Raw genomic sequence first — 20,185 nt, forward strand, 5'->3', positions numbered from 1 at the left:
CACACACACACACACACACACACACGCACGCACACACACACACACACACACACAAACAGTAATTGCAACTGCAACACCTATCCACCTACTGTAAGCTCTTAAGTAACCTAAACCTCCAAGAAAATTGATGTAAAAAATAAAGATGACTTCCTTCCCTATACATATGAAAAGTTAGTTAAAAAGTATAATGCAAAAATATGTCTGACTAATTTTATTTTATTTTTGATCTATTATGAACATTGTTAGGATTGTTCGGATGGGAAAAACAAGTATGTCTTCCAACATCTTTGTGCATGCTAAATTAAATGTAAGATATGTCAAATGTGTTTTTCAAAATAAATTTGCTACATTTATGAACACTATGTAAACCAGGGTAGGTCAAAGTGTAATACAAATAAAGAAATAATTAACAAGAACAAAATATAAAAAGCAACGGCTAAATAGGGCAGATGAGTTACTTAAAAACTAAATTTAAGTAACTATTAACTATTTTTCTCAGTTAAAATATACAGAAAAATAATATTTTTTTTAGTTTGTGTTAAAAATCTTTTTTGTGACGGCATTCCTGATTAATATTGGAAAGTTATTCGAACATCGAACAGCAACCACATATTTAATCTATTATTAAATGATGATAATCAATTTCACCTAGATTTCTTTCATGAGCCTGCAGATATAAATTATATTTATAAAAGCTGATAAATGCAACAGAGAGCAATAAACATATTCATTGCCTATGAAATATATTCATCCTCTTGTAAGTTTTTACCCGTACAAAAAACTCTGTCAAAATAAAGACTAATTTCTACAAAATAATGCTGACTAAATACAAATATGTAACATTAAACAAGTAATAGCATTAATATTCAACTCCTTAAAAACAAACACAACCCCAAGACCACATGTGCTGAGCTCCACAATGTCCTTGGTGCATAACAATCTACAACGTCATACCTATAGTTCAATGAASTCAGTCATTTTTCCCCTTTGCTGGGAAACACCCACAAACAGTGCCAGCTTGCTGTCACAAGATCTGCTGACCAAAATCTCTAAAAGACCACCAGAATGAACTACTTGTTAGAGACTCGACAGACTCATTTGACTCTGAATTTWGTTTTTACTTTGCAAGGTGTTAATAAATGTGTTGCTGCATCTCATCCACTTTTTTCCATGACAGTGCATGKATACAGTATTTTCTCTTYTTGTACYTTTTCTTTCTATATATTTGTGTCTAAATTATGAAGAGTGAAATGTCAAGCGGCATATGAACAGACATACCKTATTTTCCACACTATAAGGCGCACCGGATTATAAGGCGCACCTTCAAAGAATGGCCTATTTTAAAACTTTTTTCATATATAAAGCCTTATAAGGCGCATAGAATAGAGAGGCTAGAGTTATGTTATGCATCCTCTAGATGGAGCTGCACTAAATTGAATGTCAACAAAACAGTCCGACTCCGGTCGACGAGGAGAGCCTTTCGTGACTGGGCCGGGGCGTGGCCAGACGATGGTCACCCTTCTCCGTTCGCGCACAGCATGTTTGTGGAGAACGTGGTGCTAAATGACCTGCAGACGACCTGATTCTAGACAGTCGGTAGGTAGATAGGTCAGTCAAACTTTATTAACAAAGCAGCGTTCTGACAACTATCCCAGCATGCACTTCTTCTTCTAYGGGGGAAAATGAAGTCGGTGGCTGCTTACCGTAGTTGCTAGACCTGTTRTGGCTCAATATTGGTCCRTATATAAGGYGCACCGGATTATAAGGCGCACTGTCAACTTTTGAGGRAATTGAAGGTTTTTAGGTGMRCCTYAKAGTGCGGAAAATATGGTAGTTTTTAAAAATCAYATTAATTAGTGTATGTAATCTACACCAAACTCAGACATTAGACTGCTAAAGTTCYAAAACAAAAAAAGTATATAGTATGTATAATGTATTTAACATTATACATTATCTTTGTATAATATACAGATTATACAACATTATAGCTACTTGAGGATGGTTAATGTTAACGTTCAAAAAAATTTTTTATTAAGCTTTTGYTCATATTTTAGATTTAAACATGTTTAAAACACTTTTATGTTGTTTTGATATTTCAGTAACCTACTGTTTTAGCTGTACCTGAATGCAACATATGCACARCTGTTGGTAAAATCRTCTTTTGTCAACAGAGATTTTGCCATCTTACCTATTACTGTATGGCRTTTAGGGTCATTGGGTGCTACAGATAGCCATTTGGACATTAGCATATTTTTCTCTTTGTTTGCCATATTGCTCWTCAAAGATATAGCCTTTTCTTACTCTAATGTGTCTTCAAATTGCAGAAATTAGTGATWGCCGGGAATCCTCTCTGTTTTGTTTTGGTGTCCCTTTTTAAAGTTGCTTCTACAGAACATTGCATTGAGCACTTGGTTGCACATAATCACTGTGCATATGTTTATGTATTAAACTCTGTTTGGTATATGTGCATTCTGAACTGACAGGGCTATAGATGATATTTTCTGCATAAAAACATGTAGGTATTACAACGCTAATCTGCAGTGATCTTCATTGAGTGGGTTCAGTCGAAATTTGCAAATCACTGTGACCATGATCTTTCCATTTAGAAATAAATCTTTATAATCCCATTTTATGCCTGATTAGAGCAAATGAAGCATATATCTTACCTCATTGCTATTCAAAATAGCTGCGAGTCCTTACTCTGTTAATATTTTTGACAAGTATTTCTGTTGAAGGAAATTTCAAGAAATGAATGATGAACCTACTTCAAAGTGTCCCACCATGAAATAATGCCCCTAGCCAAACMTTTTCCGATACATTTAAAAGTGCACTTTTACTACAAGTTAAGGACGTAAAAAAGTAAAAAAAAAAAAAGTAGAGGCAGGCAAAGAGAAAAAGGTGTCAGTCTTTTCATTGCGCAGGTGTTCTTCGAGACAGGGTCAAGTTGAAAGAGAATTCAGCTATTAAGCATGTTAACAAGTGGTAAATCCTGTGAGTCCGGGTACCTGGGGCATAACAACAAAGGTGTGATTGACGGTTTTGCTGACAGAGCTTGGTACAAAAGACGCTGAGCTTAACCAATACAAAGGTAAGGAGAAATGACCCTGAAGTAGCTGCAGCTCTTGTGGGTAACAGTAACAACAWTAATAATAAAACRGTAATAAACAGTTTGTTTATTAAAAGAAGAAAATCTAACTTAAGCATCTTAAGGAGTTAAACATATTTAACAAGAAACAAAAAATATAATTATAAACTARGTGGAACTGAAATTACAAGTAATGARTATCACATACATACTTGCATACTTTAAAGTTGGACTTTTTTTAGTTTTACATCATGTTATAATATTAATTCCTAATCAAAATCATACTTGGAGTGTCGGCTTGATTTCTTTCTTCTTGGCAGCCACTGAGCTGTGCAAAACACTTGGGTTGACCTAGCACCGCTTCGAGATGCAACTCCTCCTTGGAGCTTCAGTTTCGAGCTTACGTCTCAGCTGAACTCATTATAAAAACTACTTTTTTATAATGAGTTAGAATGAGTTTCACTGTGGTATAAAAGCTACAGTGCAATGCTGGTGAAAACATATTTAAAAGTTAATAAGGCAGCGATGTTGTGATGACTTTCTAAAGGCAAAGTTCCAGAAAGAGCAGGAGTTTTTAAAGAGACAGARGCCCAATTTAAAGACGATGAATAAAAATTTCCTTTAGGTTATTTTTGATATGGCATTTTTATAACAACTGAAGTTAACATAGTTACTTAATTGTGCTATAAAAYGTAGGTAATACTCATCCTTTAAAAGGCAGGCTTTTATGCAATCTTTGGTTTTATATTTGCTCTCTTTACCTAAAAGTTGCCAATTAAAAAACAACTAATTTCCCTTTATATTTTTGTTACTGTAAATATACCTGATCCAGTATGAGGTTGTTAACACTTTGCTCTTGTAGCTATTAGAACAAATATTGATTACACTGTTATATGGAGGAATCCATCAAATACTTTATGGTAACARGACATTTATCTCAGGAAGAGTGGAGGAAGAAGAATCTAATTTCAAAATGCTTTTTTTTGTCACTCTTGTGAAAGACCACAGCTGCCCACATTTATTTTGATCAACTAGGGGTGAGGACCTCTATTAACCTTGGCTCACTTCAGTCCTTCTTCAGATTGGATTTATTTGTAGCACCAGAGATAATATCCCTTTCAGTACAGTCAAATGTGGCACAGTTCAGTGAAAGGAATGTAAATGGGCTCCAGATTAGGATTGCATTTGTACTTAAAATGCTAATAAGTGTAATTACAAATTTGATATGCAACTCATGCAGAATAAAGAGAGGATCATTGCCTTGTCCCTGTGATGTGTAAAGATATGTACCATGTTTAGCTTGGTGATTTATCAATTTCAAGATTAAAAATCATTTGGTAATCTTGACTTTGCAGAAGGGTGCACAAGCCTCTGGTAGCTGAAAACATTTATGTTTGAAAATGAACATAACATCCTGATCTTCTGTGGCTTTTTTCTTCCAGAAACCATATCAGCATGCTGCCATCTGTCATCTTGTTCATCCTGTACTTGAAACATCTTTTTGTATTCACTCCGCACACTGCAGAGATGCAGGGGTCATGACATAGAGCTGAATTCAAATCTTTTTGATAAACCACAGAATAGGTTTTAAACATTATGTTCAACATTATTGAGGTCACAAATCTTGGCAGCAATTGTTTGTGATTATACTTGTATAGTACAGATACCAGTCTTCTACTTCTAATATCTTGGTTGATCTTTCTTTCACTTCTTGATTATTTTTTATTTGATATTAAAAACAAAGTGTCTGAGCATTACTGTAATTTCAAGAAAAAAAAAACAGCAACAAGGCACTTTAAACTGCTTTGCATTAAAGYGAAATAAAACAACAAAAAAGCAAAAAATATTGTTGGGGGAAAACAAGGAKAAATTAAAATAAGTTAATCATTGTGACACACAATGTTTTTCTCTCACCTGATGAACTTCTAATAACACTGTAAGCAAAGTTTAGTATGAAAATGTTGGGTTTCCTTAGACAAGGATCTTATTAATCTCCTTCTGTACACTTTTTATTTTTTTATGTACAAAAATGCAACAGCTGCAGAATTGAATCTACAGCACATCTTCCTATGTATGTATTTCAAAACCTGTTCAGTTATCCTTAAATTTATGAAGATAAATATAACTCRCAACATTTAGGTTTTATAAAACTTCCAATTCCGTATGCACTGTCAGACTAGATCTCCTGAGGCATTCTTTATATAGTGCTTTTCCAATGATTTTCTATTACCTATCAAAAAGCAATTGCATGATGTGGTTTTATGTAATCGGGCTGCACAGTTGGTAGAGCTGTTGCCTTGCAGCAAGAAGGTTCTGGGTTCGATTCCCGGCCCCTGTCTTTCTGCATGGAGTTTGCATGTTCTCCCTGTGCATGTGTGGGTTTTCTCCGGGTACTCCGGCTTCCTCCCACAGTCCAAAAACATGACTGTCAGGTTAATTGGCCTCTCCAAATTGCCCCTAGGTGTGAGTGTGTGTGTGCATGGTTGTGTGTCCTGTATGTCTCTGTGTTGCCCTGCGACAGACTGGCAACCTGTCTGGGGTGTACCCCGCCTCTCGCCCGAAACGTTAGCTGGAGATAGGCACCAGCAACCCTCCCGACCCCATAAAGGGACAAGGGTGCAAGAAAATGGATGGATGGATGGTTTTATGTAATCATAAATTGAAATGTTTCAGACAACATAGTGTCTTGTGAGAAATTAAAAAGTTGACTCTTCAACAATTATGAACTGCCTCAGCAGGTAATTAAGTGATATTTGTAAAAGCCTTTGCTGACGCCACATGAATAGCTGTTTACTGCTTGTACTAGTGTTGTAAATTGTTCCCCTCCAAGTTTTGTGTAGGTTGATTCTTGGCCTCAAGATTAGTAAGAACAGAGAGAGAGCATCCTCAAACAAATATCTATCAGAATAATATGATAATGAATAATGCTTTCCATAACTTTTAAACAGTCATCTTAATGTAATATTTTATAAATTAGAAATAGAAACATTTAACTTACACTATTGTTTAGGGTGTTGGAGAACACAACTTTCTAGCTGAGCTCTTTTAATAAAAATGGATCARATACAATGGTGATTTAATTGTGGGTGTTTGAAAACCTGATTTATTACAAATAAGTAAAAGGGAACACTAGTGACAGAAATGGGAGATATATGTGTTGTCAGATTTTGATTATTACGAAGACAACGTTTCCAAGTGGTAAGCACTTTTTAAGAAATAAAACAGACATATTGACTTTTAATCTAAACTGAATACATTGTTTGTGTCATTACATACCTCAGTCAATTTACATTAATATTCATTAAGGAGGGCTGCCAGACTTTTTGAGCTTTTTTTTTTTACATACTGTTACATAGTGTGACAAACGTTTTTCTAGCATCCTTCTGCATAGAATGTTGTGTGAAATCTGAAAAAGAAAAAAGAATCAGTAAAATACGTCAAAAAAAAAACAACTACTATTAGTTATTAGAATTTTTATAGTTTTTGTCTTGTTCCTTCTTTTGGGATGTTTAATAATCTATTGAGTTGGCCCAACATGTGCTTAATAAAATTACACAGTGAACTTTGGAACATGACAGATTTGTTTTGAAGGGACAGAACTTTTAACAACACAGCAAAGAAATCCTAGGGTTTATATTGCAGCCATCTTGAGTTTAGGTTTCATACCATTTTTGTCAACTGGTGAATAACCCTGATCATATCTGACTTATCCACAACTTGTTGAACTAAATTTCAGCCTGAACGCAGGCTGTATCCATGAGAAAAATTAGTGTTGTTTTGTAAATGCATGTTGAATTAGGGCCATGTTTCTTGACATTTGAGCCTTGATGGATATTATATTTACATGATTTTACAAAGAGTAGTCTATATGTTGAAGAGGCTATAAGAGAATCTACATAGCTCTCACTTACCTGCTGGTTGTTTCTACAAAATGATGAATTTCAAACTTAGCCATTTTACCAATGCACTTAAGTTGAGGGGTGTTTTGTGTCCGCTCTTATAATGGTGGGCAGATTCGTGCAAAAATTGAAACATGGCAGGCGCAGGTGCTACAGCACACCAGAAGAAGACAAATTTGTTATTATGTGTGACATGAACATTTATTTTTTGTTAGGTTGCAAAACACTGAGGCAAATAACAACCGGAAAGACAACTTCAAGTGGAGAGAAAGGCAGTGGCCCCATTATTGTCAGTCTGCCTGAAGTGAAACAACATTCTAATAGTCTTGCCTTCTCCAAATTGATAATCCAGCTACCAGCAGGTTTCTCCCCCAGACCAGAGTGGTGCACCAGCAGGATAGTTAACCAGTAATCAAGTCACATCCGTCAGACAATTTTAAATTCTCCACCTCACACACTAGCCCTCCCTTTTCTTTTGCCTGGCTTAACTCATCCTCTTGTGTTTTCTGTGAGTGACACTTAGAAGTCGAGAAGAGGCTTCGCTGATTGCCCTTGATGTGAATCAGTTTCAAATGCCGGTTTGTTGCCAGTTTCCAATTTAATAGCTACTGGTCAGATGAGAAGAAAAAAGGAATGGCAGTCTGGTGAGGGCCATTTTATGAGACAAGAGCTGTTTATTATATTTACATGTCAAATATTTCATTGACTTCCATTTGTATTTGTGTCATTTTCTGCTTGTGAGACAAACATTTTTGTTTGTTTGATTTGTACAAATCATTGTATAATAACCATTTTTTTGAACTTTTACCAAATTTCATTCAAAGGTGAGCCAAAAGACAACAAGCTGTTGGATCTTATACTCCCCTGAAGATTATCATGTTTTAGTAAAGATTAAGTTAAACTACGTAGTTCTTTGTTATTGAGTTCTGATGCCAAAACTGAGTTCTTGCACTTTAAATTTGTAACTACTATGCGTGAGCTAAATATTATTACTAAATATGGTCACAAGCACATGACTTCATTTAGTATTCACCTCATTAATAAATACTTGAGAAAGTGATTGGACACCGTTGAAGTAATCTGTGCTAGGAGGTTTGAGGCATTGTAGAACTGTAGCACATCACAGGCCATGTTTATGATACATAAGAAACTAAAAAGGGAAGACATGCATGATTTAATCCGTATAAATTAATCTCAATATATATGTGCACATATGTACTGTTAAAAACAGGGTAGCTTTTATAAAACTGTCTTTTWAAAATATTTCTTAAAACTGTCACTATGTCCTGACAGTATAACATAATACAGGTCATCAGTGAAAATATCGAGCTCCTCTACCTCTTCCCAGTGACTCTATAGCCATCTTTAGAAAAACACCACTCTCAATCAGAAACAACCAATCAGAGTCAGAAGGAGGATCTTGGCACTGTCAATCATGGATGCATAAACTAATGGAGCAACAAACTGTTGTCGTCGGTGGCCATGCTCACTAGTCTGTGCATTCACAGCAGGTTCCGCTGTGGGGGAGGAGCTGCAGAGCAAGAGCAAGTTCAGCCATTCACCTCCTCTCTAATGGTGTTAAGTTTTGGAGTTAGACAGATAACTCAGGCTTACTAGCACCAGAGTCAGTTTTAGCAAAAAATGACTTTGGCCTTAATTTTAGGAAGGTGACGATATGMATGTCCCATAGATAATAAATTGAGTGTCTTTGTGTTGACAGTTACATTTCAGAAACAATTTTACCAAGCAACTGTGATCATTCCTGAGGAAAATAGAAATCTGTGAAAAAAATCCACTTTTAACAGCAGTTGAGTGTTCACGGATTAAAGGTTTAGACAGTCACTTTAATCCTTTAGTTATTTTGTCAAGCACAACAATTTATTTTTGTTTGTGATGGGCGTCCACTTTACAAAAATGAATCTAATAAGATTGTAGCACTGTTGTGCAGGGCATTGAGCTTTTTCCTCACACTAACTCAGTTCTGGGTTCTTATTGCAGTCTGGCCTGGCCTGGCCTTTTTTTGGGTGGAGTTTACATAAACTGCTCTCGTTGCTCTTCCCACAGCCCATAGGAATGCATTGTGGAGTAATTGTGTAGATAGATAAACAGATGTTCTAAATTCTAAATATTAGCATTTCCTCTTTATTGGTGTAACTGTGCCACAAATAATAGTTTTTCATAACTGGATAAATAATTGCATGTCTTCCCTTTTTAGTTTCTTATGCATCATAAGCATGGCCTGTGATGTGCTACAGTTCTAAAGTGCCTGTATACATTTGGCATGGAAGAAAAAGTTATTTCAAACAGAAGCTGCAGTCCAGAATTGGTCAGTTGATATTCCAGGGAAATAGGATGRTAGAATATTTGCAGAATGGGTAGCATATTGGATCTTAGTACTGTTAAGCACAACTGCTTAAGAGCTGTTTCTTTCTACTATTTTTCTCTAATGATCTTTTGTTATCTGCGGTGGAGTGGAGTTCTGGCCAGGGTGYACCCCGCCTCTCGCCCGTTGACAGCTGGAGATAGGCACCAGCAACCCTCCCGACCCTGATGGGATAAGGGTGTAAGAAAATGGATGGATGGATCTTTTGTTGTTTTGCGCTTCTTTATTACTATGACATAAATCAGTTACATGTAGTATTCTACTGTAAAGAGCATGATACCTGCAACTTTACAAAATTATTGTTTGTGGTGACTTAAACAGAAGAAGACATTTACCTTTTCTTCAAGAATRTGCTATATTTATGGYCATWGTGCTTCAAGATCTAATTTACACACAAGGCAATTATTAATGCAAAAAGCCTGAAAAATAAGACAAACATAGCATTTTAGTTCTCCGAATATCTGGATGTTTTCTTTGTCATGTTGTTTGTTGGTGAATTGATCAAGAGCACTAGAATGAAAGCTTGATTAGACATTGTCAAAACATAAGAAAAAAAAAGTTAAACTCGCCCACAAAAACACTCTGTTACTCAAGATACTGAGCGTTGAAGTCTGCCAGTGTGCCATTTTAGAGTAAAAAATGCCTATCTAGCTTCATAATAGCACAACAATTATAGATGCTGCAATATCTGCTTTGAAAACCACGAATGGATGAAAGTGCATTAGATGCACTCAAATTCTACCTTTAATTGAAGGTTGCAGTTGTTAGATGTTCTTTGGATGCTTTTAAAGCCATTTGCGTGGTAGTAGTTCTTAGTTGGGGATAAAGCCACTAGAACCAAGAATAAGTCCACCCACCCMTGTGGAAAACTGCAAATGTATAATTTCAATAAAGCAATATAATTCTCTGTAGATAAAAAATTATACTAGAAACATTATCAAAAAYCAAGAAAAAAAGACCAGATATAAAATAATTTCCTTGCACATCTAATAGCAAACCCCAAAGTTAAAAAGTTTCTCTCAGAAAGATGAAAATTAAATGAATACTTATCCAAAGTAAAAAAAAAAACAGCATAGATCCAATAATGCAAAGTGCATAATCCTATCTGCAGTTTTGCTTTCTAACAGCGTGTGRCTGAAAGCTGTTCATTTCGGTTGTGCATCTCTGGTCTTTGGATAATATGACACGTGTCTCAACAATTGCAATGATCAGATTTATTTTAGAAACATAGATGGGAAAATACATGATACATCAAACATGATACTATCTCACAAGAAWTAATCCACATAAATCTAATAGTTGGGTGGGATCAAGTCTCTAAATAAAAGTGTGGAATATATTATCAAATGGAACAAATTTTATTGATTCAAAAACCTGAACACTGATGCATCTTGATTTATACCCCAAAATTGCATTTGTTTACTGCTGCTCTGCCTTTCCACTTGTATTTTTGATATATCCTCCTGACTACCAGGAAAAAAAAATATTGTCCAATCACCTTTTTTTTTATCCTACAGCCTTTAAGGTAATAAAATGTTTTATGCACTTACTTTGTCTCTTCACATAAAATGTGTTATTACTGATAAATGCCATTTTTATGAATTAGAAAAAGGTACGTACAAAAGTCCCACCCCTTCACATGTGGTATAATTGAAAAGCCCTAAATATCCTCTCCAGATACCAAAAGGAATTAATTCAGTAGAATGCAGGGGGTGGGAGATATTCAAGTTTAGAAATGTCCTCTACAGAGGACAAAARTGAACTACTGGTAGTCAGGAGGATAAATATATATAAATATATATTCACTTATATATTCACTTATATTGATGCAAATAAGTTAATCTCAACATTACAGTTCAGCAGTTTTATATGGACGTGTGATGCTGTTTGCAGCAGTTCAGGTTGGGTCTCTGACAGACACTTTTYCTGCAGCAACTCTGCAACAGATGCTGGACAGACGATAGAGACACTCCAATGACTTTCTCCACTCCTCTGTATATCTTCTGCAGGACCCTTGTCTGCCATAATGCAGCTGGATTCCCACTTTGAGATAGAGTTTGTCAACACATTCTCAACCACAGCTCTGTAGAACGCTGAGAGGATGCTGGTAGGGCCTGATAGGTTAGAGTTTCCTCTGRAATTGTGGGGCTGTTTTCACAATCACTATGATGTTCTTTGACCAGGTGAGGTTTAGAGATCTCTCCCAGGATTGTAATGGTGTCTATACTCCCTACTGCACAGTACTGATGCTGATGCTGAGGGGTGTGTTCTCAGGTCAGGACCTTGAGAAGTTGATGATCCTCTCATTTGTTCTGTCCACATCACTGCCTCTGCACCAGCCCTGCAGCTATGTGACTTCCTCGCTGTAGATCATCATTCCAATGAATGAGTCTCACTGTGGTATCAGCTGCAATTTCAACATTTAGGTTTTCCTCACGTGTGGTTATTGTTYTCAGTGTGAGAATCTACTCCAAAATGTCCAATAGAAACATTAGCATCATCAAGATCATTTCATGTCACAGTGAAAATTATTGACAATRTAGTGACCAAAGTGGATCAAACGAATTGTTAAGACTGAGATAGAAAATGACCAAATCCAGTCAAACTCAAGGTCGTATRAGCTTAGCTTTTTWTTTTTTGTTGGTACGATGAGACATTTTTCTTCTTACCAGCTGAATGTTTATACTTTTTGCGGTTTTTGTGTAAATGCGAGTAAAGGGAGATGGGRGTTTCAGCATTGAAAATGTTCCCTCCTTTTTCATGAGGTTCTTACCTAAAAGTAGTGATTATTTCTTAGTAGCTATATGCCGAGAGGTAGGGTGCAATAAACAGAGGCACAGAAAGTGTCTCCTACTTATGCATTAAAAAGCCTGCGAGTAATCATTTAATTATTCATCTAATATGCTAAGTATTTCTTTTTCAATGCTCTAAATTTCTCATGGTTGAAAATTACATGACTTAAAAAAATGACTAAAGAGGAAGTCAATTCCGGGGATAAAAATTAAAAGGATCTTGTACATTTTTTAAACTTTCTTTCACTAGTTTTATTCTATATTGACTTGATAAATGTAGACTGTTTAATGGTGGCTGTTATGAAAATGTACAATATGTTGTTGGAAATACAGGTAAGAAAACAGAAAACAGGTAAGATTAACAATATCTCCAGTAATTGCCTATGTGTAAAACTGGTTTGGTTTAGCTAAATTTTATCAGTTTGAGCCATAAATATATAAATAAATATGTAAATTGAAATTATTCTGCACTTATTTACAAAGCAACCCAGCTTTTATTATTGTAGAGTCTGTTTAAATTGTTTTAACGTAGGATCTTCAGAAATGGCAGAAAAGATCATCATGAAAAAGCGACTTCCCATCAAAGTGAAAATTTTCACTGTGCTGAAGTGACAAAAAACAGTTATTGCAAACTGCGCACATTCACAATATTTATCGCAARTTAGTAAAACAGAAGCTATTTGTGGAGAAATGTTACAGTAAATATTTTAAGGTCTGCCTGCCTTTTGTGAATAATATAAAACTACAAAAAAGAAGAAAAAAAATCTAGTGAACATCTAAAACTAATATCCTGACATACTGAGACATTCAAGGTCTCTAAACTGCACTGACCTTTATTAACCAAACAAAATTGGCTTCCTCATCACCAGTTGTTTCATCATTTCCCCTGACTAAACAATTAAGGCAGATTTAGTGTCAGACATCCCCTGACATGCATGCAATTAATATTCCCTGCTGTCTGCCTTGTTTATACAGCAGTTGGTAAACATGACTGACTTTTGTTTTAGATGCTCTATGGTGGTCATGCTCTGCTAGAAGAATATATTAATTTGCTGACAGGCCTTGGGCAGCCCTCCTTATTAAAAGTATTTATTTGCCCAGTTTCAACAGCATAATTAATCCAGCCTGAAATTGGAAGTACAGTACCATTGGCTGYCCAGAATCCGCTGGATAGYAAATAAAGTTGTTTTAAGATCAGTTGAATTTGTGAGGATTCTGCCTTCAAAAACTTTAGATATTTACTGTCGATCTTATAATCTGAACTATGTTRCGTTAAGTTTGAATATTCTCCTTGGCAACACAGCCAGTGTTTGAGTTTTCATTTGATAGTTCAAGCTTTGGAAACAATTGTCAGATTTATTTAATCAGATTACCATATTCAGGAAGTTGCTGGAAAATATAAAATTTTCTCAGTCTGGAAAGTTACTTTGTGTTGATGGAAACCTTTTAAGTTCTAAATGCTTATATTTATATGGTACTCTGAGTTATGAAATTATACATTTTTTGYAGGCTGTACAGTTTTGGGAAATACACAAATATTTCAGTGTGGAAAGTTACTTTGCGTTGGATTATAATTTTTTGGTTCACTGTGTTCATGTTTTCAAGGTAGTCTGACTCAATTAGAAAGTGAGGCTTTCTTTTTCATAGGCTGTAAGCTGCTGGGAAATATTCAAATATCTCCGTCTGGAAAGCTACTTTGTGTCCAAAAAAAACATCTGGTTATGCCTAAAAGATAGCAGCTTGCTGTCTGTGTGTTCACTGAATTATGTGCACAGCTGACATTTGAAATGCGTGATTGATAGAGCTCAGACGAGGCTGTTGGTGGGTATTAAAGTGACAGGTCTCATAGTGGAGAGGCCTCCAAAGGCACTGAGCCCCAGGGAATCCTTTAATTTGTCCTTGTCTAAAATGTTGTCCGTCTCTTGTAAATTTTCCAGAAATAGCTATGCTTATGTTGTGGAGCGGAAGGCATTGGGTTACTCAACCYGCTGACACACTGAGCTTCTCATGTTTACTGCAGCTAATTGCTAAGCAGTCTGTGGTGGGGAATATCTTCAATGTCACTGCATAATTTAAAGTCAATAGCCAATACAGTCTCAAAACAGGCAAGGGAATAATTTCCCWGCCCCACTCTCTTCCAAGCAAAATGTAAAAATAATGAGGCAATATGGACATTAGATGTAAAGATTTATCCTGATTATATGAATGCAGCTAACCATGAGTCCATTATGCAGTGTGTCCTTGAAAGTTTTGATGGACGCATGCAGAGACTAGACTAAAAGCTCTGTCCAAACATGTCGAGATATTTTGTAAAACAGACTTGTTTTCATTTTTTATGATGGAAGTGGATTGAAAAGCTTATCTTTCTAAACCTGGGAAATATATTTGAAACAAAAGAAAAACAAAACATCTAAAAGTTGSTTGACACCAGACACCCTGCTTTAGAGTTACTGTTCTTGTTATTCCAAAGRCTATTTAATTTGTGCACTTACCTGTACCACATCCAACATGTTGCCACCTGAGCCTTTAGCTTGCAGCTTTGTTAAAACCAGGCATATCCAAGTCCTGAACTGTTAGATACATTACTTCTCCAACAGCCCAGGTCAAGTTTACCTTTTAATGCCTTTGAGCGTAATGTTGAATTGCATAGAGATTCTAAATTTAGTCATATTGAAGGCAAAATTGGGATGACAACTGAGTAATTTTAAAAACAAAGAACCAAAACGCCATCTGCCTATCATGTCATTTKAAGTAGGTGAAGTGAAATAGGATTCAAGGAAGCCCAAAAGTCTGTGTATAGGGAGGTTATGACAACTTCCCGAAATAATGCCCTATTTTTATTTTTTATTTATGTTTTGCCAAAATTGAATTTTAGACCCAAATCAACTTTTGGCAAACCTGTGATGTTATTTTTTTAATATTTTTTTTTTCTCCAAAACCACAGGTGACAAAAAAATGACTCTGGCCATTATTTTCAGAAGGTGACAATATTTAAAGCCTCAATAAGACACGCAAATGCCAGACTAGCGCTTGGTCTGCACAAAGATTGATGACCCAAATCTATGAAAGTCATCATAGAAACATATTTTACTATAGAGAACGTTTTCAATTATAGCATGCAAGAMGCTGTRGAGTGTTTCAAATAAATATCTAGTCTAAGGCAGCCCATTGAAATTCAAGTAATGTCTGGCATCCTTAACTGTGATAAAAGTACAGTTACAGGTATTTACAGGTCAGTGTATCTTAAACATTTTTTTCTATTTAAAACTAAGACTTGCCTTTCCTAATTGTCTGCAAATCAACTTTAATTTTCTGTTGTGCTTCAAATGTCATCAGCATTTCTAGTTCCACTACAGGGTATGCAGGAAAACATTTTTTCTGAAATCTGCTATGACTCGAAGGGAAARGAAATATTTGTCCTCTGTAATCTGCTTTTTTAAATGATACCCCCCTTTTAATCTTTGGAGTTTGATGAGTTTCATTATGACAGGCAGGGATCCATTCGCACAGCTCCAAAAAAAAAAAAAAAAAAGAGGATTTCATTATCTCATCACTGCTGCTTTATGGACTTTTGCCTGGTGGAGCCATTTCTGATCAGAAGCTTTTTCGTGTCAGGCCTTTCAGCTGTCATCAACATCGCTGACTCAAACAAGCGTAGGCTTTGTTTAGACAGAGCATGCTAGAGTACTGAATTCTTTTGTACAATTATCCAGCTGTTACCATTTGTTTTCACTAATGAGGAATTTACAGTGAATTGGGCCGCTGAAATAAAAAATACTTAAGTCCTTCTGATATACATGTTTCTGTGTCAGTGAGGCTCAAATTACAGGCCTTATTCATTTCACGGATACCCCAGGGCCAATTCCATCGGGTAATGAATAATACGGCAGACTGGGAGGATTCCCTCACCCTATCTTCCCTCGTTGCATGAACCTGTAATAAATTTCCCGCCAATGCCATATGGTAGCAAGTCAAGTGTGGAATTTAGTACGTTGTGTTATTTATTTATTTCCCAGGTGTTGCTTTTCTGTTAGTGATTTATGTGTTATTGTGTATGATCTGCTGCTGGGATCTATGACACGGGGTGCGGAGGGTTTTTGGAAGAAAGCCCAGAATTGAACTGAAGCCATGGATTCAGAATAATGTTTCAGATTCAGTGGCGCTATAAGCTCCATCCACAAGCATTTTTGTTTTCTATTTTTATTCACCGGAGAAGGAAGCTCAGGCAAATTCTGGTTCACAAGAATGAGTTTAAAAAAAGAGGAAGTAAGCAGAAATAAGTAATAGGAACTGATATAACTGATATTTTGCTTGAATTTATTCAAGCTGACAGTATACTTCATACCCTTTTGACGCTAAGATAGAACTTTGAACTGCCATGTTGCTGAAATATACCATACACAGAAATCAAGGCAAATAATTATCCTGAGTGGAGAAGATGAATAAAACCAGACTAATTAGTTATAGATAGACCAAAAACCAAAAACAAACAACAAAAAACAACAAATAAAGTTCTATTCAATTATTTCAAAGACATGATGAAACTCAGTTTCTTTTTCAGGACATTTGACAATTTTGGTATTCCTGGTAAAAGTATGGAAAAACCTGTAAAATAAACATAATTACTCCCTGTTAGATAAATGTCCTTAGGCAGTGTTATTTTTGAAATTATAGTCACATTTTGTTGCCGTTGTGCACATTTTTCTAGATCGACACACATCTGCCTTACTTGAATGACATGTTCTGGTTTTTTTCATATTTTGAAGAGTTAGAAGAGAGTCGTGGATTAAAATTTCAAAAATGCATCCATTAACCATTGGAATCAGTTTAGTCAAATCTGTTAATTTTTGTGGGATTACATTTATGTCTTAATGCCAGTACAGTTTTTTGTCATTCAGGTAATCACATCCTACACGTCCCATTTAAAAAAGTTGTTATCCATTTGTGTTTATTAAGCTATATAAAGCTCAGATGAATCAGATATTTGGTTGATTTCAGGGAGTAAACAGATTATTTAGTTTCTTTTCAATCTTCTTTCAGCTTTCTCTAGACATTAGAATGTAACCTTTTAATTCTCTCTACTTTCTTCTAGTTTCAATTGCATTGAAAGACACCATACCACAGGAATATCACACTTCTACATTACCTTAATATGCATTTATCCATGTGTCCTGCTCAATTCCATCACAACACAGCTGACCTACCGCAGATTCTTTTGAAAATGTTGAAAGATTATATTACAAAAGTGCCACATCTCTCAGATGGCATGAATGATACACATGTGCATCACTGAAACGGAAACAATGGAACTCCAAGTTAAATATCACAGCAATCACACAATTCTAACATCACTTAACCTCACATTAAATTATGCAGATAGCTTACTCATGTCAGTATTCTGAAACAACAGTCACTCAATCTGAATAATTCAGTGAAAAATATCTAACCAATTAGGACACTCTTAAACCACTGATGTTTTCTCCTTAAATTGTCAGATGGTAATTCAACATAAAAGAAATTAAAATAGATGGTGACAACACAGAAAACTGCCTGACTGTGATGAAGCAAAACACTGTGAAGTTCACCCTCTTATTCTTAGTATACATGCACTATTTAGAGCAGGAGTGCATGACATTTGGCACGTTTCAAAAAAATGACAGAACTTAACTTTCACAAAATCTCTTTTGTTTGTAACTTTTTGAGCAACATAACTTTTTGTGTGTTTTTTTTTCAAAACACTGGGATACCATACGACATAGGGAACATTGCCACAGCAGCTTTGATCACTAGAAGATGCTTCCAGAGTCTGAGCTTTAGACTCTGGTATTCTGAGTGTTTAAAAATTAAGCAACTCCTTTTTAGGTCAAACAACCATGAAAGGAAGTAAAGCTGCTTTCTATTAAAGCATTTAGGATTATCATAAGCTTGGTGGTTAGATATCGCTAAATAAACATGCTTAGTTACTCTCGATGGTTTTTGTTAAACATGTTTTTGCACAAAACATTTTAGTGCAGATCACTACACAATGTTCCAGTTTTTGAAATAATTCTGTAAAATGTTGCAGTGTGACAGCTAATTGTTCAATGACCCAGTGATTTTTACTTTACAGTTAATTTTGAATTTTGAATTCAAGCTCCAGAAAATATAAAACAAAATATAATTCAATACTTTTTTGCTCGAGAGATATTAGTTTCTCTCTCTCTGGTGTTCTTTTATTTGAAAAGTAAGTGTTTCACTGCATGTTGAAACACGTCTATCTCTCAAGAGCTCTCTGATGATTGAATTTCCTCAGCTCATGGCAAACATTAAATCGTGAAATCTCTCTCCTCTCGATAGACAAAGCTACGATGGTTTGGAGAAGAAGCTAAAAGAAGTCTTCAGTGAACGAAGCAGCATCTTGCATCAGCTCTCAAAGACATCAAAGGAACTGGACAGCATAAAAGGCAACCTTCAGGTGAGAAACTGCTTCTCCTTATAATTCAGCACGATGAGCATCATGTTTCAGCTGGTAGTTTTGAGTTGTAGGTCAATCATAAAAATAAAAAAAAAATCCATTTTAGCTTTTTGATCATTATGCTGTAAGCCAACTGATTATTATTTAATAAATATGTGAAGAGCTTTGCCTGAGCCAAAAGGTGAAGCTCCCAATTTAGCGATCGATCTATGATCCTACCCTCATCTATGGCCATAAGCTTTGGAAAGTGACTGAAAGAATTAGATTCCTGTGTCTGAGTTTATAAATGCAGAATACACCCCAATACTACAGTGCTACATAAAATGTTGTAGCCAAATAACGTGGGCTTGGCATGCAGAAACACATGCTAATAAATGAAAACTTCTAGAGCTACAACAGAAAGATTTTTTCACAATCTGTTGTTCAAAATTCTCAACATATTTCCAAATGGAGTTTTAATTGAAATCATAAGTATTTACATTCAGCTTTTTGGTTTTTTTTTTAACTTACAATTATTGATTCCACTGTGTTCTTTAGATTTCATTAGATACTTGTACTTTGTTGTTCTCTTAGGTTTAGGTTTTATTTTTATGTTTGTTGTTATTTACATCAGCTCTGTACAGTGTAAACTTCATAACTTTTTCTTTTATACGAGGGGTTTCCTTTGCCTCGGGTTCAGTTTTAAAAGCTCCAGATTGCAGCAGATAGCTAGCAGATTGCCACATCAGCATCTGCTAGCTTTTCCTGAATTATTAAATTATTGAATTTCCCAATCACCAATTGCAGTTACGACATTCCTCTGCTTTGCTCTGTCAGGAGAGTTGCACTATGTAGTAATAGTTTAGTATCCGAATTCAGAGCATTCTCTGAAACTGAGTTTCATTTGTTATGAGTGTCACCCATTTCCTGAAGTAAATAAGACAAAAATTTATGTCATTGTACAGATGAGTTGAAAGCTGATATTTAGTAGTTTTAAAACTTGATAGACATTTAATCAACATCAGATTATTTAATATTTATAATGACAGAATTAAGACGTAGATCTCAATAGTATTTTAATTTATTGTTAATAATCAGTGACCAATGGCTTTTCATTATATTTAGGAGCCTAATGGATTTTCAACATCTCAAACTACCTTATTTTGTCATATTTTCTACAACAGTTATTGCATTTAGATGTATCAAACTATCATCAAAGTGATAGGATTTGTTTTTGGTTTTTTTTGTTATTAGTGTTCATTAGTCTTTTCTATTAGTTCTGCTTTGTTTCTATTTTCACTTCAGTTCCTTCTTCCACAGCTGTWCCTCCATTTAATTTCAAAGTATTGTTTTTATCACCCTAGAGGAAGTTTACTAAGTCATGATGTAATCATCAGTGCTTTTCTGAGTTATTTGAAGATTTTGTAATTTTAGTATGCAAACTTTTGACTTTGAAGTTGCACAGCAACTTTGTAAGGGGAATATGACATAAATTATAAATGAATGGATGCATATTCTCAATATTCTATCACTTAACAAACAAAAACCTTATATTTTTAGTCTGATTTCATATCCTGCAGGAAAGAAAACGAC

The 20,185-nt window shown here is 35.3% G+C and overlaps 1 protein-coding gene across 1 annotated transcript in view; it reads left to right on the top strand.

Moving 5' to 3' along the window:
- Positions 1–20,185, top strand: part of luzp2 (leucine zipper protein 2) — a 168,549-nt gene that overhangs the window by 58,356 nt on the left and 90,008 nt on the right. The window contains exon 2 of the mRNA XM_008405682.2: positions 18,496–18,613. Within this exon, the coding sequence (XP_008403904.1) occupies positions 18,496–18,613 (118 nt within the window). The remainder of the gene's footprint in view (positions 1–18,495; positions 18,614–20,185) is intronic.

Source organism: Poecilia reticulata, linkage group LG3 (genome assembly GCF_000633615.1).
Source record: "Poecilia reticulata strain Guanapo linkage group LG3, Guppy_female_1.0+MT, whole genome shotgun sequence".
Lineage (NCBI taxonomy): Eukaryota > Metazoa > Chordata > Actinopteri > Cyprinodontiformes > Poeciliidae > Poecilia > Poecilia reticulata.